Source organism: Balearica regulorum, chromosome 2 (genome assembly GCF_011004875.1).
Source record: "Balearica regulorum gibbericeps isolate bBalReg1 chromosome 2, bBalReg1.pri, whole genome shotgun sequence".
NCBI classification, from domain to species: Eukaryota; Metazoa; Chordata; class Aves; order Gruiformes; family Gruidae; genus Balearica; species Balearica regulorum.
The window spans coordinates 114,429,030-114,456,310 of NC_046185.1; the positions used below are offsets into that span (position 1 = coordinate 114,429,030).

General features: G+C 37.6%; 1 protein-coding gene and 1 long non-coding RNA gene across 4 annotated transcripts in view; one reads left to right on the top strand and one right to left on the bottom strand.

Moving 5' to 3' along the window:
- AVL9 (AVL9 cell migration associated) overlaps positions 1-27,281 on the top strand; it is a 40,859-nt gene that overhangs the window by 3,555 nt on the left and 10,023 nt on the right. For 2 of the 3 annotated variants that reach the window (XR_012834026.1, XM_075745442.1), the window contains exons 2-11: positions 11,486-11,606; positions 13,701-13,786; positions 15,510-15,581; positions 16,351-16,440; positions 16,796-16,862; positions 17,530-17,570; positions 18,659-18,697; positions 22,472-22,541; positions 23,168-23,712; positions 26,551-26,685. Coding sequence is in view for 2 of the 3 variants with exons in the window: in XM_075745442.1 (XP_075601557.1) it covers positions 11,486-11,606; positions 13,701-13,786; positions 15,510-15,581; positions 16,351-16,440; positions 16,796-16,862; positions 17,530-17,570; positions 18,659-18,697; positions 22,472-22,541; positions 23,168-23,712; positions 26,551-26,685 (1,266 nt within the window). In the remaining variant the exon portion in view is untranslated. The remainder of the gene's footprint in view (positions 1-11,485; positions 11,607-13,700; positions 13,787-15,509; positions 15,582-16,350; positions 16,441-16,795; positions 16,863-17,529; positions 17,571-18,658; positions 18,698-22,471; positions 22,542-23,167; positions 23,713-26,550; positions 26,686-27,281) is intronic. The other variant, XM_075745443.1, reaches the window with a different exon arrangement.
- LOC142600507 (uncharacterized) lies at positions 1,025-26,696 on the bottom strand. The gene is made up of 3 exons (XR_012834029.1): positions 26,557-26,696; positions 18,631-18,725; positions 1,025-1,194 (listed from the first exon to the last, which is right to left on the bottom strand). It is a non-coding gene; the product is annotated as an uncharacterized LOC142600507 (long non-coding RNA).

A 27,281-nucleotide genomic window follows, 5' to 3' on the forward strand; every position in this document is an offset into this window, starting at 1 on the left:
CTGCAGATTGCATACAAGAAACTACTAATTGCAGAAAAGAAAAAAAAAAGTTCCAAAGTGGCTTTCAACCAGCAGTAATTCAGAGTGAATTTGGGGAGCTTCAGATCGAGAGATCATACAGCTAGCCTGCCTGTCATAACAGAAACTTACTTGGCTTGCTTGAGAAGGCTCCTTTTAGGTTCTGCATTCCATCTGTTTTCTCCGTAGTCTTACTAGGGAATGCATGTGGAGTTCGATATTTTGACGGATGTCTTGATGCTAGGTGTTTTCATTAGCTGACTTTCCCTCTGAAGCTTGATCGTTGGAGCATACAGCTCTTCCTGTTGATTAACTTACAGTCTATGTAATGTTTAACCTATAGAGCAAAGACTTTTATGTGCAGTTTGGAAGCATATAGGAACATATTTTTCTTGCATAGACTTGAAAAACAATCTATATGCATTTGTTTACAAAAAAGGAGAGTCAGGGAATTGGTCTGCTCTGTGTGCCTTTTGATTGAGTGCATGAGTGCGACGAATGTTCCGCGTGCTCCTTCCAAGGGTCCACTATTGTACTGTGGATCTTCTTGCTGGCTGAAACAGGATTATGTAAGAGACAAAGTGAAGGTTTACTGTGCGTACCTTGTTTCGTGTGAGGATGCAGTTTCCTGGGCAATTGTTAAAAACTTGGAGTTGCCACTCACTGTTAGGAAGGCTTTGTGCTGTGTGAAAGCAGCACATTGCATTTTACAAACTAAAAATCCTGAACGTATTGGAAGGAGATTTCTCTAGCAAGTATGGAGGAAGCTTTTGGAGAAGCTGTAGGCTAGGCTTTTGTCTGTTTATATGAGCAGATTGCCAGCCTGCTTCTTCGGGCCTCTTAGTTACTGACTTGGACCGTGATACCAATGAGATGTTCAAAGAGTGCTGGCTGCTGTATCTCTTTGCCAAGGAGAAGAGGTAGTTACAACAGAGTGCTCAGAGAATGGGAGGAGAAGCTTGGCTGGAAACTAGGTCCATTTGACACACTCTCAACAGGTCAGTTAAAGAAGGGAACGACAATTGGTGTGAGGCAGGCATTGTGATGGGTTTCTTTGCTTTCTACGTACCGGCTGACTTCTTATGGGAACCCTCCTCAGTGCGTAATTAAATAGCAAATGTCCTGAAATGGGCAGAGCCCGTGGGAAGTATTCATTCAATCATGATTTTCATTCACCTGAAATGACAAATATTTAATTAGCACTCAAAAAAAAATTTGCTTTTTTGATACCTGTTTGCTACTGATAAGAGGAGCAGCTTAAGGAGGAGGGAACAGCAAACACAGCCCTTTGTCATATGTAGTTGCTTATACTCTTGTCCGTTCATGTAAAACCCATGGGATTGGTGCGATAGGAGCTTCTCAGGTTCTACAGGACTCAACTCACAAAACCATTGAGGCATAAATTGGTAGTAAGGAAAGCCTGCCGCAGAAATGGTGTGATCTGTTTTGGAGTATCTGTAGCTAGTTCACTGAGAGCTTGACTAGCAGATCTAAGTTGTGTGTTGGAAAAAAATACACAGAGACGCGTTTGTTTTATGGTGAAGGTGGAAGACTGAGTGTCATGAGGTGTAGTTCTCCACTAGTGATCCCGTGTGCTGCAATCCTCGTTTGAGCTGTCTCCGAGCTTTGTTTACATGGGGAGGCAGATAATAGTCTTTGAGGGTGTAGGAAGGTTTAAAATATCCTGAGTACTCTAAAAATCAATAATTTTGAAGGCAAATTTAAAATGAGAACTGATTTGTTTGAAAAGGAGAGGAAGGAAAGTTTCAGCAAAGTTGGAAAAACTGGGAGGTAAGAGAGTTACACACAAGTGCCCGTAAGCCCACTGGCTGTTGAGGAAGTAGATGGTCCCTTTACTACTGTACTGCCTGACCTGGTACAAGAATCCCCTTCTCCTCTTGATGCTACAAGGCTTTGAGGCTATTACATCTGAGTAAACTGAGGCTCTGTGGCACCACCAGTCAGGCCATACATAATATCACTTCACTTAGGGCAAGGCCCAGCTTTTCTGCACTCAGGGTCCTGAGCAGTTCAGCAGATCACCTCTGATCTCGTGCAGTGGGTGACCAATCTCACATATCCTGTCAAGGGCTTGAGTATCTTCCAGTTCGTTCTTGACTTAAATATATGCATTTCCAACTGTGTTGTAGAAAAGAAAGAGACCAAAAAAAAAAAAAAAAAAAGGTGGGTAGTGGGGAAAGTGCTATGTGTGTCATGGACTGCTCACATTGCTGGTGACCAATCCCAAGCTCACATCGCTTGGGATCCTTGCTCGGTAAAATAGCAGCTGATCTTGACCCACTTCTCTGTACACCAGTGGAGAATGACATTTCAAACTTGGCGTCACAGACATGGGAGTGGATTATTGTAAACACTGAAAGGCATATTCCTGTGGAATCCCAAAGTTTGTCCTCAGGATCTTCAAAGTACTTTAACTTTTTTATGTAAACGTGATGTTTGCTTTCTCCAAAGTTGCGTCTGAGTTGCGTGCTGTGTGCATATGTTTTTGTGTGGACTGTGTTTGAAGACCAATCCCCCTGTCTTGCCTGACTGTACATTTTCTTCCTGGCATGCAAAGGAAACAGGAGTTTCAGGAATTAAACAGCTGATGCCTAAGTTTTAAAGAAGAGCCTGAGTACAATCTTTCAGAGGGAAGAATGCCCTTTAAGACTTCCTCCCTTCCTGAATTGTGTATGTGCTGCTCCTCAAGTACTTGAGTTCCAGAAGGCAATGCTTGTGATTCACGTAAGGTGCCTTGAGCAATCCGTGCACGTGGCCTTTTTTACTGATACCTAGGGAGCATGTGTCTCAGAGCAGAATTGTTGGCAAGTTAAGCTTGACTTTGTTTGCAGAATTAGGAGGTGTCTAAGGAACAAGCAAGTTCAGTCTGCTCTTTTTTATCAACTCCTTTGAGAACTGCCTACATTGCCAGGTCTCCTGTGTCCTTGATTGTGGCACTTGCTTCCAAGAGGGAAATACTGAAATTCCCTAGGTTCCACGAGTAGCCTTTCTGGAGGCATCTTTCTTTTCTTTTGTTAAGGGGAACACTTCTAGCCTGTCTCAGTCCCCGTTTGTCTGCTGTCTGTCTTCTAAGACTCTGCTTTACTGGAAAATTACTTTTTTTTCCTCTTCTTGATTCTGCCAACCCAGTAGTTGCTGTGATTCTGTTAGATGTGCTTGGCACTTTCTTAGCCATGTGAATGAAGTATATGCTCGGTGGTCTTTAAAGTCCTTGTGTCTCTCTTTTGGAGGAGCACAGTAGGCAGATATTGTGCAATAGATAATCTTCTCTAGTGATTAAACAAGGTCTTGTTAAAGGAACAACAGAAACAAAAAGAACTTCAAAAGGAACTAGGCTGGAATCAAACTGAAGGGCTTTGTTCCTGGCTCTATTGATGATAACCTGTAAATGTTAGCACAGTTCCTTTGTTTTTGTTCCTTGCTTGTAATAATATTATTTAAGCATTTTAAAGGACCGTTATGAGCGTGAAGTCTCTTGATGATGCTAAGTTAATCATAGCATACATTGAGTATCAGAGATTAGCTTATTGTCTAAAATACATGGATTTGCTTATGTTCAGGTTGTACGGGTTGAAACTTAGCAGCTTTTAGCCTTTATTAGAAAGGCGACTCAAATTAGCATGGGATGCTAATCATTTTAAATACACCATACATTGCTGAGTACACATGTAATTACTATTTCTCACTTCTGTAAACACTACCACAGATTCTGATCTTGTGTGTAGAATTGATGAGGGGTTGCACTCTTTGCATGTCTATGTAATCCACTTACTTAGTATTTTGTGTTCATTGTTCAAGAAAAACTCCCAGGTATGGTGGATTTTTGTTTGGGTTTTTTTGTTTTGTTTCTTTGTTTAGTTTTTCAGGCTTTAAAGAGCGTGGTGCTTGATAATCTTTCGGTTGCTTCCTTGAAGGCCCGAACAGGAAGTAAAGTATTTCTTTGAAGGATTCCACACTGGATATTTTCTCTGTAGTTGCCCTGATGTGTGAATTGAGAGAAGGTTCCTGAATACCTATTTGCGGTTATGTAACACTTCCCATAGCCCTCATCGTTAACTTTCATCTTATGATCTGTCTGTTCTTTGTATGTGTCATAACATGCGAGTAGTTGTTTAAACATTCTGTACCAGGAATCTTGACCTTTCTCTTGAATAAATTGAATGAATGCTAAATCAGTAAAATATTTATTTCTGTACCTCTGTCGCACCTTTCATCTGCCTATTTCAGAATGCTTTCAAATAGTAACTCGGGCTTTCAGCACTTGTATAAAGGTGGCAGCGTAATTTACATGCATATATAATAGGGGGAGGTTCAAAGCTGTAAAATCACTGAACAGAGGTCACTCGAGTTGGAGTAAATCAGAACTTGCAAGTCTCAACTTTGTGTTCCCTGTCCTAATACTGCCTTATTTTATGATATATGTCTAATTTTGGTAATCTGTCCCATTGCTTGTATGTGGTGGTGGATTATTACACCTAGGCAGGCATGTTGTTTCTAAAAGCATTCTCAGATAGGTGTGGATAGAAGATGTGAAAGCAAGTTCCTTGCCTGCTCTGACATGCTGGGGGATAGGACACGGGGCTGCCTGCTTCATTGGGGTTACAGAGAGCATGATGTTACTACGTCTGTGTAGCTTCTCAGCCTCATACTGGGTAGTGAGCCCGATTTGCCTGCTCTCAGGAGTAAATCTAATGTTGAAACTTGTAAGGAAGGAGCATGTTCAATAAGATCCATTCTGGGTAAAGAACCTGAATGCTTGTTGACTCATAAGATAAAGGATCACTCTCTTGGACTGCATCAGTTCAGCAATATATGCTTTATGAATTACACACAATGGCTGTTTATAAACTGATGAGTAAATGTGCTTTAAAGCCTGCCTACAGTCCTGGTCCTCAGTTTTCCCAGGAAAAGGAGGATTCGCTGTACCATTTGACAACTCCCTGCCAGCCTGTGAGGGCTCCTTCCCATGGGGAACCAGGGCATGCAACAGAGCTGGGGAAAGGGTGTGCGTCTGAGTCTCATGTCTGATGAGGTCTGGGTGCTGTCCTGGGGGAGAGGAAATGCTACCAGTCCTTGTAGCTCCGTGTGTCTGTTAAGAGCCGATGGGTGCAGCAGGTGGTGTGGGTGGAAAGCTGGCTGCTGCTGACCCCAGTCTGTACTAGTTGCTGTGTTGGGCAGAGGTAACTTAGTAGAAGTGAGGGTTGCCCTCTCATTTCATTAAGGAAGCTGGCCCCTCTGGTACCTTGTATCTTCTTAAGAGTTCATTCTGTATGAATTCTTACTTTCTGTAAGACCACAAAGTCTTGTCTTGAGGGCAGAGTTCTCTAGAAAGTCCCTTAGGCTGGAATGGCTGCAATAGTGTTACGTATGTCCCTCTTCTGGGAGGAGTGGAGGGGGTTTGTTTGTTGTTGTTTACTTTCTTTGAAGAGACTTTGACTGTAAGTAATTGGAAAGATTGTCTAAAATGCGTACTAGCATGACTTTGAAAACAAAGATGAAGGTTTCAGTGTTTCAGGTTATTTTGTCTTCTAAGAGCCTAAGAGTTAAAACTTTACTAACCTAGTCAGAGTTTTTGAAGCAAATGTGGTTATATTGTGCATCTGTAACAGTACAAATGCTGTCTTAGAACTTGTGTAGGTGGCTGCTGTATCGCTTTAGAGATACGGGAACGTGAGGAAGGTCTAGTTTCAGGAACTAGAAGGATAGAAAAGACTATTCCCTACCTCTTTGTAATACATGGATTTCCTTCATTGTTACTATGTAATGGATTTTTTAAACATATTTGTATAAACATGCATCATACATATTTAGTCTACACATATGTATAAATATGCATGTGTATTATACATAGTTATTACACCTATACATATTTATATAAATATATAACTTTTATTTAAAAATCTGTTGTTAGATGTCATCGTATTACTGCATAGCCATTATTGTTACGTGGATGGGCTCTTCAACTTGTAGATCCTGATCTGTTGGTTCTGTCATACAACAGTGGGGAACGTTTGTCATTTAAATCTGATTAAACTATGATTTAGATAATAAATTGTTCTCAGTGCTGAAAGACTAACAATGTTCTTGGATTTTTCATTTGGCTGCATGCTGCGGTTGTTACCCTGATTCAGATAAAATCATTGGTGTGCTGTTTTTCTCTGGATCTGGCTATGCTAGGACTAATATATCAAGAAAACTTCTTTTAAAAATCCCTACTTCAAATGAAAAGCAAGTACTGGCTTATTTGAAATAAGGGATCAAGGTTTAGGTGTAATTTTAATCTGTTAGGTTTTTTGGTCACTGCTGCTTAGTATTATACTGAATGCTCAATATCCTTCTGCTTTTCTTAAATGACAGAGGAAGAGTTGGTATCCTTGAAAAGAAATGTGTTGAAATGATTTATGAAGGGAAAAGTTTTTCTAAATAGGAATGTAATGAGTGGGTTTTGCTGATCTCATTTTCTTAATTTGAAGCAATTATTCTACCTGTTTGTGCAGTACAAGCAATGGGAGAGATTATCAAAGCAATTGTTCAGAGAATGGAATGGGTTCACTCCCTGTAAATTAAGTTCTGCATCTTAGTGAAAGCATCCTTGTCTTTAACATAATACTGTTGTTCTAAATATTTTAGATGTTTTTAGACATTTGAGATTAAACTCTCTCTCCGTTGAACCAATGGAAAAACTTAGATGGGGGCCAACTTTTTTTATTTCTAGTCTGAAGAGAAATCTTAAAAAATACCCGTATTAAAGAGGAGAGCTGATATTATGAGAGGTTAACTTGTAAGTGGAGTAGTTCAAACATGTGACAGTAGATGGAGTGGGGAGGATGAGGAGTTTATATCACTGTTTAGTGTTCACTGAGGATCTTACTGTGACTGCTAACACTTAATACTTTTCACAGATTAGGAAAACAACCTTACCCAAGTATAAAGTTCACCAGAAATTAATGCCAACTACCTCTCTAATGTTTGAGTGTGATAGTTTAGGTGGACATGCACATATATTTTGAAAATTCCTGTTTTATTAATGTTCTTTTTTAACCTTTCTTCTAATTGTGTACATGTAATTTAGTAGAAGACAATATCAATGGATTTTTTTAAAGAAAAACTATCGTGTTAGCTCTTAAATGTAGGAACTGAAATACATTTTTCCTTGCCTGCACTCATATTTTCTTACTGTGAGTTAATGAACATCTAGTAAATTTATTCTGGCTAGGAAGTCCCTTTAAAGACAAGGAACCAAAACAGCGTGCCTGGGCTGCTTTTTTTTTTTTTTTTTTATTCATTCCACAAACAGGATAGTGCTGTGTACCAGTAGGTTAGATTCAGTACAAACTGCTTATAAAAGTTAACACAGCAGAATTACAGAAAAATAAAAATGTCATTTCCAGAAATACAGTACTGCAGTTTAGGGAGTTTTTTAAAGTTATATCTTATTTTAACTTGCTAATCCACAAAAGTTGAAATACTTTGTGTAGCAAAGAGCAGAGTTATCTTTCTCCACTAAATCACAACACAATATTATGTATTGATTTTAGTTCTGAAATCCATCAAGAGCTATCTACTTACAGAAGACTACGGTCTGAACAGGCAGAAAGCATTGCCATCAAAACCCCTTGACAGGCATGATCAATATTTCCAGCTGTAATGAAGATACGTGATGCTTGGAAGAGTAAGAAATGAGTGGAGATTCTAGCTTATGTTTTATGTAGTTTATTCTGAAGTCTCTGAGGAGTTCAGCTTTGAATTTGAATTTAGTTTTGTTGAACGAGTCTTTTTTAATTCACTTGTGGAGACAAAAAAATGTAAAATCTGCTCTGGCAGTCAGCTCTGAAGGCTTGCATGTATTTGTTCCTATTGACTACAGAGTTTTATTAAAAGCCTTTATTTCTCATATTTGTAGGCAGTTTTTGTAATGCATATGTGTATTAATGACAAACAGGGAAACAAGTGCATGTTTATGCATGCACATGCATATATGTAGGGATTTACATAAAAATTCATTGTATTTAAATAAAAAATGAGCTCCTTTCTTCATTCTGTGAAGAAGGGTAAAAAGAGCTGTGAGACAGATCTCTTCTGTCGTCCCATCCCCCTGTCATGGTTGGTCTTGGGTTTAAAATGTAAGATAAGAAAAAAAAATAATTTTTTTTATGTTGCCTTAGCTAGGAACACTATCCTGTACAGTTTGCACGCACAGGCTGAGAGAAAAATTTTACTGAGGCTCCAGTTGTTCAAAACCTCAGAAGTGATAGTATCGAGATTCTGTCTACTCCATTATTATTGCTTTTGTACGTATGCACTGCTCAGTTTCAAGAATTTCAGGAACGGTGGGGTTTGGGATTTGTTGGGGTTTTTTTAAGGCTACTCAATGTTGTTATAAAACTTTGGTTTTGAAAGAATGTTTTTTTTCTATGCAAAGGATTCATCACTGCAATTGATACAAATTTGCAAATTGAGATACAGAAATTAAGTTAGGGTGAGTTTCATCTGCGTTAATTCAGTCATCTGCAAGTTAGACTTAGAAGTCTGAGCTAGCTCTCTTCAGACACAATGGAAAGAAACAGATCAGATGAATCATCCTCTGCAGGTGTCTGTTTTCTCTGACTATGCAGAATGCTTAGGAAAACTGGCTCGGGGATCTTGGTTTTTGACATGTGGTCAGCTGACATGAATCCCACCTGCAGTGAGTACTTGTGAAAAAGTTGGACTTAACTCTTTGAAATGAAATCACTGGGAACTCTTTAAGTCAGAGGAGGGGTGAAAGGAAGTTCTCCAGAGCATTACATGCTCTCCTTGCTGTTAGATTGTCGTTTTTCTTTGTCCTGCTTCTTTGTTACTTCCACCATTTCAGCCTCTGCAATATGAAGCGGTACTTCTACAAGCAGTGATCTATTAAACTACACAAATGTGATTCCTCCTTAGAAACCAGGGTACCTCCTACATGGATCCTCTTGGGGACAGGGAGGAATAGTATGTCATAATGCAAATCAGGTCTGTCATAAAGTATATATGTAAAATAGATTATTTAGGGCCACTTAAGCAATCTTAATTCTGCTTTATCTGAGTTTTGTGATCCCCTCTCACTTATACATGCACATACATACAAAAATCTCTATATTAGAACATGTATTTTTGAAAGAAGCAGACTAATATAAAACAAGATTATCATCAGTGTCACTAATTCCTGTTCAGTTTGTTGAATTTGGAACAGTCAGAGCCTGCAGAAATCCATGTTGCTGGGAGCATCTGATAGCAGCTGCGTTATTGATAGCATATTGTGAGCTAGACCAAAGTAGTTCTTCAGCAAATTTCATTCACACTGTCAAAAGAACAGAGGAGCCAGATCTCTTAGCTTTATTCTGGACTTTAAAAAAGGAGTATTGCTTAGTGAATACATGTTTTTCATATAGCTTGAATTTTCCTACCCTTCTTTCCTTTAAATAAGTCTTCTAATTCATTATTTTGGTTGGAATGCAAAATACAAATGTAATTCTGTAAGTGCTTGGAAGTAATGATGTCTTAGATCTTTACTTACGGTATTTCCCTGTCAGGAATGATGCTTTGAAGGTATTCACTGAAATCTAAGAGACTGAGTTTTCTCTGTATTCGATGGTAAGAAGCTCCTGCAGAGGGCAAATCTGGACCCCTCTCTATTGGCCATGCAGTGAAATAAAATACCTGATAAGGGATGTTAGCGTAGATGCTCCTTGACAGTATCTATGCTTTAAAACTTAGGAACCATGCTTTATTTATTGCTAAGGTTACTCCTCCTGCAAGTATCCAGTAATAATTCTGTAAACAGTGTTTTCAGCCAGCCAGTTTGAATCTGGACAGCATCAAATTGTATGGTACAATCCTCTTCTGTATTGCAGATATTTACATGAAGCTTCTATCATTTTAATTGTCTTATAATCTGTGATTTGAAAAGGATAGCAGGGAACTGTCAGGATTTATGTGTGTACTAAACGGCAGGCAGTTTCTCTGCTCCGTCTTTGGATGCTAATTCCAGTGTTTCTCTCTCCTTTGGAAGTTTTGCTTAATGGCGTATTTTGTTTAAAAGGCTCTATGGATTCTTGATAACTAACTACAAGTCAAGGTCTGGATTCCCTCCTCCTTCCCCAGCCAAAATTAATCCTTTTTCTATTGTATGTCTTTTTTTCCCCACGCCCTTGGTTAATTATTCTTTGTGGGTTACTTACCTTTAGCTCAGTATTTTGGTCATTCACCAGACCTTTATTTTTTGTGCATATTTAGATCTATTTTATAATGCGAGGAATAAGAAAACTTGAAATTGATACAGCAGGTAGCAAGGCTGATTTCTTGTGTTGTTTTTTTGTCCTTTGTGCTTTTTTCCAAGTTGGCAACAGTTGTAGAAAGAGTGACACCGTGTGTTAAGGTGAAGAATTTCATTTTTTTCCCCATTCCTTCTTCAGTACTCTCATCCTTTACAGTGTTTTTATTTTAATCATCCTTCAAATGTTAAGATTTTCCGTATGCTTGCTTTGTCATGGTTTTTTATTTTCCGTGCGTACATTTTACAGCTCACTAGTTAATAGCTAAATGTCCTTCAAGAAAAGTTGCAATATGTTTAAACAGTTTCTTTTACTGATAAATTTGTGGTTAGATTTTGTTCAGAAATTTAAGAAAGGCATAGCTGGAAAAAAGAGTTGATGAAGGTGGCTGGAAACCCAGAGGGGTCTCCATAGGAAAAGATGATGAAAGGGTAGTACTGTGAATATGCTGATGATGAGGATCTGTAGTAGATACGTAGTGTAGTGCAAGGAATAGAAAAGCTGACCCTATTTCTAGGGAAAAGGGGTAAATGGTAAAATAAATGAAAGGTGAAATTGAAAGGCAACATTGAAAAGCAGGATCTCTTGGGGAAAGGAAAAGGAGATACTTTAGGCCAATGTGTAAAACGCATTGTGGTCAAGGACATAAAAATATTAAAAGCAGTATTTTGTTGTTAGTATAGTTTCTGAGATTGTTCAATATCTGGTAGGATAAAATAGAGGCTTGCATGTGTTAGTGTTACCTAGTCGTGAGCACTGGGGGGGCTGAGAAGCCAAAGCAGATTTGAGGATGTATGTGCCCCAGCAATGGCCTCTGCTGGCATTGCAGGTGCAGCAATGTGCTGCTGGCTATGTGCATACAGGGGAGAAGGTATTCAGCTGCTGAGTGGTGTTTTGTGTTTCACATTTCTCTTGAGGAAAAGGTACTAGGCTGAGTGGAAGCACTGTAAAAGCCAAATCTGCCCAAGGCCTGTTAGTTAGACCATGCATAAGTCAGTCCACAGGTGCTTTGGAGGAAGAGATGCAAAATGCTAGTAGGAAGAAAAACTTTGTTTCACACCATTGCTAAAGAAAAGGTGCTAGGCTGAATCACAGAGGCTGGCTTGTTTGGTAACAGTAATGTATTCTCCATTCTGTTTTTGTTTGTTTAGGTTGAATTTTCCTATCCTCCCTTAAAGCCTGGAGAAGGACATGACAGCCACAGTTTACCAGAAGAATGGAAATACTTGCCATTTCTCGCCTTACCAGATGGCGCTCACAACTATCAGGAAGGTAAGAAATGAGAGAGGAAGCTGTGTGTACTACTTCTACTGCAACCAAAAGAAAAATCCTCATATCTGAACAGTTGATCAACGATCCTTTTCACTATTAGACTTCCTGTACATTTTGTTTAAGATGCAAAATACATCGGCAATGGCATGTTGCCTCAGAGTTTGAAGTGAAAGTAGATCATAAAGCTGTACCTCCTACATCAAGAAATCAGATGTCAATATAAGCTTAAGGGTTTGTGCGTAGTCCTAGCACAAAACAAGGCTACCGGCTTCCTTAGAAGTTCTTTGAAGGGGGAGTAAACTCTTGAGTAAAACCTAATCCAGTTTTGGGGTAAGGGAAAAAGGAAACTCTAAAATTTAGCTTTGTATTGTATGTAGTCATTATGATTTTTTTCCCTCCAATAATGTAGAGATTCTTAGTGACCTGCAAGTTATTCAGTGTCTGTAGAATGACATATTTTGAAAACCAACAAATGTAAAGGACAGGAACAAGAGCTTTAGTGTATTTGTCAGCAGCAAGAAGATAGGATGCCTTTGCCATGCGGTTACCAGCAAGTTCACTGCAGTAGTTTTTTTTTCTTGTTTGTTTAGTATTGGATTTATTTCTTTATTTGACAGGAGTTCAGTACATCGCCGTGACATTTAGATGCACATTCAGTTGTTTCATCTTTTTTCTGCAGAGCAGTGAACAAGGAAATCACTTAAAACAGCAAAATCACAGAAACCCTTTAATACTACTTTTAATAAGATTTTTTTAAATTCTTTTTTAACTTGATGTACTTAGCTTCCTAATTCTCCAGCTTCCAGAGCCCTCATTTTGAAGCAAAGGAAGTCATATCAAAATAATCCCTTTCCCAGCAGCAAGAAGAGTCTCTCTGACTCTGCTCTGGGTCATGATTTTTTTTTTGCTCAATTTCTGCATTGTTAAATACATAACAAGAAGTCGGCTATATTCAAAGCTAGGAAAATCATATACAGCTGCACTTACCTGTTCCCTCTTTGCTCAGTACAATCCCAGTTAATGCTCAAGTTTGAACATTTTTATTGCTGCACTAAAAGATTATCAATGTGTATTTTTTTTGTAAGAAAAAAAAAGACTTGGCGACAAGACTGATATGTATCTTTATGTTTTGTAGGGAAGAATACACGAGCTTGAAACAGGCAAATATGTTTCAGATAATAGTTATGTTACATTTATTGTCACTTTATTAGATATCTATTTTTTGAGTTTTAAACTAATTCCCTCTGATAGTTGCATTTTTGCGAAGAGGATGACTTGGTACAGGAAATGGTCTTAAAGACTTTCTAAAACCCTAGATGATCTCCATAATGTAATTAAACTTGCTCAAGAGAGTAAGTTTTTGTAATAAAGAGTCCCTCTTTCTGTTAGACTGAATGCATGTGTAATTGTCTCTTCTGTTCATTTTGTTACTGTGAAGCAAAAAAAATAATAGCTGGCTTGAAAACAGATTTCACTCATATTTTGAAAGGCAAACAGTTGTAATGTCCTGTCCTTTGCTTAGGATTTAGCAACTTTTTTGCAGTAGTAGCAAGTGCATGTGTATATGTACGTGCGTATATAGATCAAGCCAGTGGTAGCAGCTACTCTAATCTTTCAACTGTATATTTCCTCCTTGGTGGCTTTTTTCCCTATCTTCATTGCATTTACCTTCTTGATGGCATCATGCTCCAGCTGTACACCTTGCCTCACAGTGCCTTGTCTTTGCTCCTCCGTACTGGATTGGGAAAGCAGCATGCCTGCAGGTTGCAGTGGTGCTTCTCTGCTGTCAGTAGCTGCTCCTGAGAACCTGTCAGTGGGCTTACGGGAGTTTGGTCAGGCTAAACATGAGGCTGTTGTCAGAATATCCATATTGGCACAGCTGGGGATTCTTCCACAAAGCATCTTGCAATTTGGAAACTAATTTTGATGCAGGCATAGCTTTATAGATGACTCTTTCTTTCTTATTTTTTTAAGTCTCAGAAAATAAGTGTGCCAGTATTTTCAGCAGTAAACATTTTATAAATAAGTGATGCTGAAAATAAAAATACTGAACTCTTGTTAGTGACTTATGAAATGGTCCTTTGTTTTTCATAGATACCGTGTTTTTCCATTTGCCACCAAGATGTGGAGATCGAACCACAGTATATGGCGTCTCTTGCTATAGGCAGATTGAAGCAAAGGTAACTTCCCAAGTTGTGAATTATATTAGTGAAATAACAGGCTTGTTGCAGTAATGACCCTAAAATTCAATGGCTTGCACCAACAAACTGCATGATCAGTTTACATTAAAAAGCTATGAAAATGTGCACAGTAGGTAGCTACAGAACTTGAGAATTATTTCTTTCCCTTATGTCAGTAGGCATATTGTGATCTTTTGAAATGTTCAAGGCAATTACAAAATACATTTTGGTTCTTGAGAGCTAATCCAGGCATTGGCACCAAGTAGCAAAATGAAACTGACAGTCTTTCATGTTTCCAGTAAGTAGGCCTCTTGGGTGGAAAAAGCTGAAATTTCTTTGGTATGTGACTATGACGAATTTTAGAGTATTTCCTGGGATCTAACCATGCGAGTGTAGTGATAATTCTCTTCACCTACTTCCTTTGCCAAAAGTATGCTTGCAGAGTAGACCAGAATCTTCCCGTTCATTGTAGTTCCTTACTGATACCGAACTTTTAGCAGTAAAGTTGAAAAATTGATGACAGCTACAGGGTGCATCAGATCACGCTGAGGAAATTATCTACTTGATCTACTAGAATCTGCCCATGTTTTCAAAAGTGGTAGTGGTAATATATGTGCACTTACAATTGAGAAGTTACTACAAATTTCTTTTAAAATTACTCCCTTTCCCAGTGAAATGCCAAGAATCTGGAATGTCACGTGGATTTGAGTTTTGAATGAGTCTTGTATTCAGATAATGTGATTAACATTAAACCACGGCACATAATTTACATCTTTATTATATTTCAAATTCCTGTTTGTGCTATAGGATAAATTTTACAGGTGCAGATTTAAATTCCATTTCTTTTGAACTAAATCCATGTTGATTTTAGTTCACTCACTATCTTTGCAGCCAGACTTCACTGTATTCTGTGATTAGAGTCTTGCTGTATTTAACTATGCAATAACTTGGCTTCATGGTGCTCTTGATTCAAGTTTATGCTGTTTAGTAACCAATTAAGAAATTAAATAGATGTTTAAAGTGAACTCTTTGGAACAAGAAGAATCTAAACCAACGTGTTTCATATGACAGCTGTAGCACTCTTTCCATCTGTCCTTTTTGATGTGTGGGCTACAGTCGGCACACTTGCTGTTTTGTACAATTGAGTTAATCACTTGGTTGTATTTCTGCCCCCACCCTTTCTAGGTCTGCTGTTACGTGCTGGGACCATTTGGTCTGGCTGAGAATGTAGTTGATTCTGCAGATGGCACCTCTTTTATTTTACGGGTGGCTCAAAGAAGATCCTGACGTATAAAGCAAACAATTGCTATGCAAAGACTTTTCAACCTGGTCCGTTTTCCCAGATAATGTTAGAGAAGAATGAGTGGTGGTGTGCCTTCTCTTCTGTTACATTACCCTGAGTTAAAATGCCATTGCCTTTACCAGGGCTATTGCCTTTTTTCCATGCCAGTGTCTTTTAAACAGTTCTCTGCCTATCATCACAACGGTATTTGGATCTTTGCTGTGCACAGTGGGATGAAAACACAATTCTGACATATCAGTGTTAGGACCATTTTTACTAGGTAAGGGCATGCTGTTACATGGTTTGGATATTCCACCATTAAAGGCAGTCAGGTTTAGTATTTTGTTTAAATAGGGGGTGTTATGTGGCAAGTAGACCCGTGAAAGAATTATTTTTGAAAATGTGTGTGGGTAAAAATACTGTAATACTTCTGTTTCTTAGGCATTAAAAGTACGGCAAGCAGATATCACCCGAGAAACAGTACAGAAAAGCGTCTGTGTTCTCAGTCAGCTGGTAAGAATGTTTAACTCCCAAAACACTTCAAAATAACATACTAAAAATTACTTGGTTTCCATATTCTTGTTTGGAACTTCTGGCTCCAAACATCTGTCTTGAAGTCATTGCAGAGGGTAACAAAATGCTGAAGTAAAACTGAATCAAAAGTTTATGGCATTTGAGCGAGCAACCTTGAATTGGTATCTCCTTGTAAGAGTAATTGTAAAAGTGTCTGCCTTTTGTCAGGGACCAGGATATCTATTTGCACTTTTGATTATTCTTAAGTGCTGCTAACTTTTTATTCATGTAGTAGGATTGAGGAGTTTGGCCATTATAGTAACTGGAGAGAGTGGCTATTGACAGCTATGAAAGAGGTTTGAAGATTGTCACACATACAGCATACTCTTGTTTTGAAGGAGTATCTTTTATTTCTACCTATTTAGCAAAAGCTGGTCATCAGACAGGGAACAGAAATTCTGTGCTTAAAGCTAAAGAAAGAACTATTATGGGAGCTGCATGAGCAGTGTTAAAGCAGGAAAATACTTTTCCAGAAAGATGTTCAGTGATTGTATGGTATGTGCAATTGGAAAGAAAAAAGAATTATCATCATTTAAAACAAGCATAGGAGAAAGATGCTGCAAGTTAGCAGCTAAGGAGTGCCACTCCATGAACTCTGTGTGTAATAACGTGTCTATATTGCAAGATAAGAGCGGGAGAAGATTAAAGTTCAAAATGAGTGACTAAATAAGTTTTCTTCACTTGCTTTTGTGTTTGTTTTTCTTTCAAGCCTTTGTATGGGTTACTTCAGGCAAAGCTGCAACTCATTACACATGCGTATTTTGAAGAAAAAGACTTCTCACAAATTTCAATTCTAAAGGTAACTTAAGGAATAGCCACACAGAACAAAGCTTTCAGTGTATGGCTGTGAACTTTAGTGGTTTTAATTAGTGCTCAAATACTCTGTTTGCACAGGTCATTAAGTTATTCAGCTCTTGTAATAATGTGAACTAAATGAACTACCCTAATCTGACAGAGGGTCAACTTTCTGATTTGTAATGAAATGCAATATTGTCAGCATGTACTTCCATTGACTCCATTAGTAAAATTTTACTTTCTTTCTGGAGTAAAACATTGAAATCCTTGAATAAGTGAATTCTATTTATTCTGGATTTTGTGTGACCACATGCCATTAACGGCTTCTGCCTATTTTGCCTTTGTTCTAACTTTTACAGGAACTTTATGATCATATGAATAGTTCCTTGGGCAGTACTTTGCTAGAAGGGTCACAAGTTTATCTTGGTGAGTGACTTTTTTGTACAAGCAGCAGAGATAGCGTTATGCTAATCAACACATTCCCTTCCTGAGCTAATTTGTTATGTGTGTTAACAGATTAAGCACGAGAGGTCTGTGTGCCTACACAGTATTCTGTTATGCATTTCTTTATTAATAGATTTAAATAAATGTCAAATAAATGTGGTGTTGCTTTCATAATAGGAGTTAGTTGTAGGTTGAAAGCCATGTTACCTCTTGACCTAACTGGCAAGCGACTACTTGGCTGCTTTTGGGAAACAGTACCTTCTTAATTTTTTGATGGAACTGTCTGATGGTGTGGGGTGCTCAAGCTCTCATCCACCTGTTATTTGGGTTATCCCATATTTGATTCTGACTCTTCCCTGTGTTTTCTGAATGCACAGTGTAGTATTCAGTGTTTCCATAATGCTATGTGGCAGCTAACAGGAATAACTCAGAGTGTGACTATTCATGTTATTATTGTCTCCTTTGTAGATTTAAGTCTTGCTCCTGCTCAAAAGAAAGAATTTGATATGAGTTCTGCTATTGAAATAACCAGGTTCACATAGAATACATAACGGGTGTCCCCCTCCCCCTGAAAAACAGTGACAAGAAATAAGTTAGTATCTCTACTAGCTATTAAACTGTAATAATTGCTCTCTTTTTGGTATCTCAGGTCTGTCTCCTCGGGATCTTGTTCTTCACTTCAGACACAAGGTAGGTATTCTCTGCTAGATATATAAAGTACAGCACTTATTTTGTGGGGTAAAATGCTTTGTGAGGAATTGAAAAATAAACATGTCCAGACATACCTGAGCTAGGAGTAAGAAGACTGTTTCCTAAGTACTTCTTGTTACAACCTCCTGATTTCCCTTCCCCTTCTGCCTACATAACTTCAGTGAAAGTAAGTTCCAGACAGAGAAGTTTTGTTTGTCTGCTGGATTCCCTGGAGTTTTCTAGGTTTGTGTGACTTTTTTTTTAGTCCTGTCCTTAAGTGCAAGTGGTATCTCAGTTATGGTCTTGTTTCTGTTTCCTGCTTCTCGTCTACCCCAGATGAATGGGGTAGAAGAATATTGCTAAAGTCCGTGCAGACACAACTTGGAGCATTTTTCCCTGTATCTTGTAGTTATTGCAGCTTCTGCCATCATAGAACCTGAGGGGACTTGCGCCTCTTTTTCCTAATGACTATTGAAATTGAGTGTGTGTCCTATAGCTAAGGTACAAATTGCATTTAGAATCTTTTACTAACTGAGAGGCACCAAGGAAACAAATTCAAGAATCTGGATTTCGTGGTATATTTGCGCATGTTCAGTAGATTTTTGGGGTGGAACTCATTTTTGTTTAACTTCAAATGTCTGCCAGTCATGCCCCAGAAGCATCTGTCTCTGAGTGTAGAGAGTCTGAACAGCCACTTCTGATCTAGATGCCTCATCTGTAGATGCCTAAAATTAGGTGAGGTGAATGCTGTTCTTGGTATTTTGCTGAATTCTTTTCTGTGTTTCTGTGGAGGAGCTGGTTTATGTTTATGCAGTTTACTGGTGGGTTTTTTTAAATTCCAGAATTATATAACATGTTCTTTCTTATAAATAAGTTTTATATGATTCAAATTACACAGTTACTGTTGGTGCAGGTTTTTCTCTGTGCATCTGAAATGCTATTTTAAAGAGTGCTCAGGTGGAGAACAGGTGGAGAACAGTTATGCAGTGATTAGTATGAAAACTTGAATAAGAGATTATGCTTGCACACTATTTTTGATAAATGGCACTGATTAACTCACCATGTTTTTCTTTTTTTGTGTTTTTCAGGTCTTGATCCTTTTTAAATTGATTCTTCTAGAGAAAAAGGTAATGTTTTGTAGTCTGAGGCAGGTAACTGAAATAGAAATAGAATTGTTAATTTTTTCCTATGAAGTTATGTAGAATATACTAGCGAAAAACAAAATAAGGTAAAACAGAAGTATCTGAAATCATATAAAAAACTTTGCATCCAATTTTAAATTGAGAAATTATGCTCAAAGTAACTACTGTGTGTTGATGCATAAATTTGCCTCCACTTCTGTTCTATCCACACTCCACCTTATTAATAGCTGTCCCAGCTAGAGTAAGTAAAATGTGAGTGAAGCAACTTAACATGTTATAAAAGATAGGAAAGGAAACACATAATGCAAATAAGTACCTGTGTGAAGGAACTGATAGGAAATGCTGGTACCTAAAAGGGAGCATACAGCTTTACAGGATTCAGTAAATAGAACTTCTGGTTTGGGTTTTAAATAGGTATACCAAAGGAAATGAGTGCTACAAGCGTCCTTCAAACCTGAATTGCCTGAACACCTGCAGGAGACTGTGTAAAGGGCTGTTAATTCAGACTGAACTCAGGTTCTAATTTGCTAAAAACTGTTGCATTATAGGCTCAATGTTTTCTTTGGGCTATCTTACAGCCTCAGAAGCTATGCTATCTTAGCAGTTTAAGTGGGATATGCAAAATGTACAAGCAGATGTGAAATAGTAGGTATATTTATTTTCTTCTTCTGTGTGTGTATATATATATTAATAACCTAGAACAGGAACTTTCAGTGAAATGACTATGTGTCAGCTCCCACACATATTCATGCAGAGGTTTATTTTTGTTTTGCTTTTTAATTTTTTGTTTAAAGTTTTATTTCAGTTTCCCAAATTTCACTTTTTCTTCAGTGAACCTGCTGTTTTAAAACCCAGCTTCTTCAGAGTGCTGAGAAGGAACATTAGAATTTCCTGTTAGCTGCAACTGGAAAGTCAGTAGGACTTAATCTGTAAGATATCAAAACAGTTGTGGTTTTGATATATCCAAGGCCTAGGTGTCTTTTGTGAGGCAGTAAATAGAAGAGGCAGAAAAAATGGAAGTAGTGCTTCTCCAGAGCTTTTGCACTTGTCATTTAATTCTGTAAGTTAGATACACCTTGACCATTCTAAGTATTGATGACAAGAAATCAGTTGCTGCATTAAAGAACCATATGCTAAAGACTGCAATATTAAAGGCTATGCAAAAGGTATACTTGAGAAAATATGATTGTAACATAGTAGGAGTATACATGTGGAAATGTGTGTAATCAACTCAATATTCAAGCTTTTTCCCAAAAATAACTTAATACATTCTGAAAGTCTGCAGTGATTTTTTTTTTTTTTAACCATTAGTAGAAAATACATTTTTCAGTTAAGATTTTGTAAAGTATCTCTATTGATCTGTTTAAAAACTTATGATAACATTTCATCAGGTCAGTTCAGCGTTTGGACATATATAAACAAAATACTTTACTGAGCTACAGTAAAGCTGAAGCTGCTCAAACCGCAAGACATAAATACACAGGAAGAGGGGCTAGGGAGGGTTTCCCAAGCACGTTCTTATGACTCAAACATACTAAATTGTTTTGAAAGTAACTGGATGCTTATTGAATAAACCTGCAGATTGCTTTAGTTTTGTTTTTCCCTAAGCTCAAATAGGAAGACAAAACTTGCAATTTCAAAAGGAAGAGTATTGGTTTTCTAGCACTGCCTGTTTTCTGGCAAATGTTCAAGTTCCAGAATAACTATGGGAATCTGTATGTTCAAAGACCTTAAATATAATATGCAAGAAGTCACTAGTAATGCCAATTTTCTTTGAGCTGAAGAGTGCCTGAATGCCACAGACTGATTTCCTTTAATCCTTAGAAATTTGGTTGATGCCTTTCCACAGGCTAAAGGATTATTTATTTTTTTTTTCGCCTCTCAGCTTGTTATTAGGGTTGAAGACAACTTCCAGATGGTGATCATTTTACTATCCGCTGCCAGGACCACCCAGTTTGCTGATGTAAATGTTGTAGTCCATGTAATGGGGTTGGGAGGGGTAAGGAAGCGTGCACCCATACAGATGGACAGATGGCAGAGGGACTTGATAGAACAAATACAGAAGAGTACTCGGCTTAAGTAAGCAGTATATCCAAACAAAAACCTAGACTGGAATAGATTTCTTGAAAACAAGGTGGTGCTTTATAGACTAATTATTTCTGTAGGCTTAAAAATAAGTTTGGCTAGGAATACATGGCATCTGAGAATCTAAACCTATAGAGGTATTGTTGGGTTTCTGTTCCTTGCTATTATATCAGGCATCTTTCGTACACGCATGTTATAGAGCAGCATTTTAAAAGGTTAGATGTTTTTATTCCAGTTGAGTCAGCAGCAGCTCTTTCCTCAGACGAGCTGCTTTTTCTTCTCATGCTTTTTCTGTGGCTGTTGCAATTTGAATTCACCTGTCTTGAATGTAGAAAAAAGAAAAATTGTACAAGATAGTATACATAGTCTATTTTTAGCTGAGGTACCATTAAACATCATTTGGTATGTGTTAGGACTGCATAGGTCTTTCTCTTGGTTCCATCAATTCACTAGCTTGTAAACTTGCAAATACTAGTGTTGCTAGTTAAAACAACAAGAGTTGCTAGTTAAAAACAAGAGTTACTACTCATCAGTCACTTTGAAAGTGTCTTCCTAGCTTATAGTAGAAGTCTTTTATTAAGTCAAAGTCCACAAACTTGCACTTTTAATTTCATCATATACCTATGAAACTGGCTTGAAAAGTCATCAAGTTGGATCATTCTGTATTCCTTTGCATTTTGTTTGTTGCTTGTAATGATCATATATTTTTTTACTAGTATTGTGCTGCTTGAGGATGTAAAAATGGCATTGTTAAACAAGTTGACTTTCATGGGGGTGTTTCGTGGGGGTTTTTTTGTGGGGTTTTTTGTTGTTGTTTTGTTTTGGGTTGGTTTTGGTTGGTTGGTTGTTTTCTTTCCTCCCCCTGCCAAAGGCCTGTCTTGGAGGAACTCCAGTAGTAATATTCAGTCTGCCTTGTGTTTCTTCTTTCATTGCTAGCCTTTGACGCTCCCCTTTCAAATTCCTAACTAATTTACTAATCCCAGTCTCTCTGATTTAATTAAGGAGGTTCTGTTTCACCATGTTATGCCTTAAGTGTTTAACCAAAGTTAGTATCAGTCATGTCTTCTGTTTCCAAAAAATCCTTTTTAATCATAGGAAGATACTTGTAATAAATGTATGCAGATAAATCAAAACAGGATAAATGCAGCATATCTTTAATATATTTTCTTAGATGTTTTTGCATAGGTTTTTGTCCGAATTCTGGAATGGAGATTATTTGGCCTCTTTGATTTATAACAGAAATTTTGATGTACTACGAATGAACAAGAATTTATGTGGCATGCCAGGAACAATTTTTTTCTGTCAGTCATTCAGTAACTGGATCAATTTGGGGGAAAAAAAATCTGAATGACTGACGGAAAAATCTGAATGATTGACAAGTATATATTACACACACGTGTATATTTACATAACATATATATTACAAATATTATAAAATACAAGGATGCAATAGACATACTTAAATATTTACTTTGAACTCTGCTGTAAGAGCTTTTGTTGTTAAGCAGACTTTCTAAAATAACATCAAAAGCAATGCCTTGAATAGTTTGCATCTGTTCTGTCTATCTTTGTTATGCTTAAGTGTAATTGTGTTTTTCTCATTCTTTCCTCCCTAATTCCCCTTTCCTCTCTTGCATGCTTTCGTCCCCCCACTCCCCTCCCTTCTGCCACCAGGTGCTGTTTTATATTTCTCCAGTAAATAGATTGGTGGGAGCTCTGATGACTGTCCTGTCACTCTTTCCTGGTAAGAAGAGAAGTTTGGACTACTTTTTATATGCTATCTGATGATGACTGAGATTGGCTGTACTGTTTCATTTGGAAAACAACTTATGTGACAATAGACTTATGTTTCGTTGCCTGAAAAATGAGTGACTTGTATGCATGTCCATGGATTATATGCACATTTCCTAATACTTACCACTTGCACTCTATGGGTTATTTCTTGTGCGTAATTGGAGCCACTGGATCTTCTGTGTTGCCTGTGGGTAACATAGATGGGACCCTGCATAAGTCACATATTCCTGTCAAGTTCGTTAAAAAACAAAACCACAAACCTCTCTCTCCCTTCTGCATGCACTCTTCAAAAAAAAACCCAACAAAAAACCCACAGAAAACTAACCTTGCTAATTCTGAGCTTATAACTAGTCATCTCAAAGCAAAAGTTGGGGCAGATTCTTTAGGAAAGAAAGTGTGATTTTGGGGGTTTTGCTTTGTTTTGTTTTTTAATGCACACCTCCCACCCCCCAAAGTAGTGTTTTGAAATACGTGATTTCCACTATGCACACAAGAGCACTTTATTCATTTTCTTTAACAAAAGTCACTTAAATTTCTATTGAGATGGTGATACTCATGCGTGCTATTGCTTTCCAGGTATGATTGAACATGGTCTTACTGACTGCTCACAGTATAAGCCAAGAAAGAGCATATCGGAGGATGCTGGCTTGCAGGAAAATACATCACGGTTAGATGACTATGTTTCTGTGTCTGCTGCTGACATTTCAAATACAAACTTAGAAATGGGAAAGGGAGGCAGGAAGATGGCAGGAAGCCATGCACTGGAAGGTCAAAAAGCAAACGTGCCTTTCTCCCAGTCAGAGAAGACTTGCAATGGAGCTCAGTCCTCCAATGGTACTGTGCAGCGCTTGAAAGTTCCTTCCCGCAGTTCTCCAGCATCCTCTGAAAGTGACTGGGAGACCTTAGATCCTAGTGTTTTGGAGGAGTCAAATTTGAAAGGAGAACGTGAAAATACAGCATCAGAACAAGCTGAAAATCTTCCAAGCGAAGGCATGAGCTCAGAAAGCCTTCCAATCACTGTGCAGCCCCAAGCAAATACAGGACACGCAGTGCTTGTTCCAGGACTGATATCTGGGTTGGAAGAGGACCAGTATGGTATGCCGTTGGCTATTTTTACAAAGGTAAACATGTTGTTCATGATACCTGGTAATTCACAAAGACTTCTGTTTTTCAGAAGTGGCTAATAATTTTGGTTACCCAACTCCAAGTGGACAGTAGGGTACTACAAAACCTGTAAGTACAGTCTCTGGCAAGTGACTGCATTCCTAGGCAGGTGGAAAGTGTAAGTGCACGTTTGAGAGGGAAGTGTGTGCGCACACATGCATTCCACTTTTCTGTCGTGTATACTTATATACTATTTTCAATTCTACATGATGGTAACCTGCAACCCCACTGTGCTTCATAAATGGCATGTATCAGTAACTACTGTTTTCTTTTACTCTGAAGAATTGTTGATCTAACCTATATAGGACAAGATCAGAGTACTTAAGAAGTGTTTAAATACCTTAATCTAAACTGACCTTATCTTGGCTGACAGCTAAGCCTATGTTTTCCTCTTTTAATTTTTATGTATATATGTATTTATAAATGTGTATGTGTATATATATGCACAAAATGTGTATATAAATGCATGTGTATATATAGACACAAAAATATATATATGTATATATAAAAAATTTCACCTTTCTTTACATGATAACTCTTCCAGGTTGTCTGTAGCTCTTTCCCTGTGAATAGTGCTGAGCTGCTGAATTTTAAGCTTGAGCTGATGCCTAACTGAACTCCAGGTATTGCAGAGTCTCTCTAAGGACTCCAATGGACATTGTTGTCAGATAACAAGCAATATATGTACTAGGGCTGGTTTCCCATAAAGAACAGGGAAAATGCATCCCTTTTAAAGATACTTTTGTCAGTAAAAAAAGTTATATACTTTTTTGTTCTGTTTTTAATGTAGTAACTTTTCAGATGAACATTTGCCCAGAAAGTAGAAGATTCAGATTTATTTCCTCAAGCTGATGAGGTTCAAAATGATGTTTCTTCCTTTGGAGGTGCTTATTTGCATTTCCTTGCGCAACATTGTATTTGATGATTGTGTTTGAGCTTCTCACAATAACTTTCATTGGAAATGGTACACGATGTGGGCCCAAGTGAGCAGCTCAAATGTCATTGCCCTGTATTCCCTCACGTCACTGTTAGAGATGCTTTTTCAACAAAAATCTGCAGGCTAGTGTTTGTCCTTACGGTCTGTCTAATGAAAAGAATAACCAGTAAGTTCTATTTAGTTCTGTTTAAAACACTAGATTGTAATCAAGAAGAAAATAATTGATAAGGGGGCCTACGAGTGCAAACCCAGTTTGCTATTAAGCTCATAAAATGGAAAAGTAAACAACTTCAAGGAAGCTGACAGTTTCTACATGTTTACCTTCTGTTCCACAAAGGCACTTTCCATTTGAGTTCATCTAATGTAATTAAAGCAGAAAAGGCTTTACATCTCTAAGTTATCAGAAAAACATGATTCAAAGTTATAGTTTAACCACTTACTGGAAAGTTTAAATCTCTTCTAGAGCTCTCATCTCAGGGTTGTTTTATGCCATGCCATGGAAAGACTAATAAATCTGACAAATTTGAGTGGGAGGAGATTTTGCAAGATGGCATAATGCATTATCCAAGTACACCTGAGCATAAGGAAAACAGGTTGTGATACTTTTTTCTTTAGTACCAGTTCTGTAAAGATGTAATACTCATTTCATTTGCACTCTTTTAAAAAGAATGGACCGTGTTCACGGAAATAAAAGTTGTTATACTTAGAGATAAATGTGAATTTGGGAACTGACATTTGATACATTACATAATGAAAAATTTCCAGGACTTTGCTACTTGAATATACAGTAATTAAACCTTCCTTTGCCAGCTTCTGAAGCCATATATTTTGAAAATACTCCATTTTAGGTTGGTGATTTCTCTCAAAGCATCATTGTTCCTTTGACACAGGCTGTTTGTTTTCAACTGATAAGTGCTTGTCATCTGGAAAGCCATCCCTGTGTCTAATATAACAAAAGAGAATAGTTGTGCTCCTTTCTTGCATATGTTTCTAATTACCATGTACTCTGTGATAAAGTGCATGTGCTTTTTGTTTCTGTCCAGTATGCTGTTAGCCCTTCTGGGTTTCTACTAGTGAATAAATTGTGTTGTGCTTTATGCAATCGAACAGCTGGAATTAGACTTCAGGGGTATGTTGATTATTTAAAAAGAAAATTATGATATCTACAGCTGCTTTTCAATGATCTCTCAATGACTTAGTGCAAAGCCTTTTTTCAAAATGTTGTGGTGTTTTGTTTTGGGGTTTTTTTTAATTTTTATTTTTTAATTGGAATATAGGATATTAGATTAACTTACAGGTGTGGAGTGGCTAAAAAAACACAGTGTATTGCTTTCTATCCTGCCCTTTCTTAAAGCAGGCATGCATATGCTTATCAAAAATGGATTGCTGTATCTAGAGCCTGGAAATCTCCACCTACAAAATGTGGATAGCACTGTGTAGCTTTTCTGCATTATGTGCCTCAGGACTACCAGAAGACACCATGATATGCAAGTGCAAAGATGAATCTTCATCTCCATTGACTGCTTGTCTCTGAACGGACCTAAGACCTCATTCTTGTTTCCTACTGTTTATTCTGTTGCTTTATAAACGCATTTCATTCCTGTCCTTTGTGTTGTATTTCATTTTCAGTCCTTAGACAGAAAGGCAACACAACCTCTTGAAAAATTTAATTCATGTGGAATCTGGTTGCTTTGCTTTGCAGATGTAACAAAATGATAATCATGGATGGAATTGTAATAAGCAAGGTTCATTCTGAGTGGAATGTGCTGGCTTTTATTAGGAAAAACTCTGACCTTAAACAGTTGATTTTTTTTTCCTTAGCCTTATGTTAATCCTCTAAATATCCCTGTTACTTTAGGGGTACCTTTGTTTGCCATACATGGCACTGCAGCAGCATCATCTCCTGTCAGATGTAACAGTCCGCGGCTTTGTTGCGGGAGCCACCAATATCCTGTTCCGTCAGCAGAAACATCTGAGTGATGCAATTGTGGAAGTATGAATCTTTGCATTTGAATTTCTTGAACTAGAGAGGAGTAGAGGGGGAAACAGAGTTTGTATTTTAAATAGAGCTTTAAAGTTTCATGTTCATGCCCCAATTTTGAATTATTTTCCTATGAAATAAATTCTTAAATGCAGCTTATTAAATTTGTATCATTTGTTAGGATGGGATTAGATAAGCTGTGCAAAACTAATACATGTTTTTCTGTATTTTCTTATATCCAATGTTTGAATTTGCAGGGCACTTAAATTTTTATTTTCCTGCTGGTGTAATTTTTTCATGTCATGGGCTTTTTTCATGACTTTGTAATAAGGTCTTCAAAAGTAAGTGCTTGCAGCTGAGAAACAGATGCAGTCAGATAATAAAACACATTGCTATTGACTTCCTTCTGATTTAATCAAGAGGTTAAAAAAATACTATCTAAGAAAACACTGTCAGTTCTGGCAAATAGATACAACTATATAATTGTTATTTGGTAACCTAAGATAGCTACATATAGGTAATCAACTTAATAAATTGAAGCGATAATCAAAGAGCCTCTAGGACAATACATGTCAGCACCAAACTTCCCCTGCCAAATACTGTCAAAT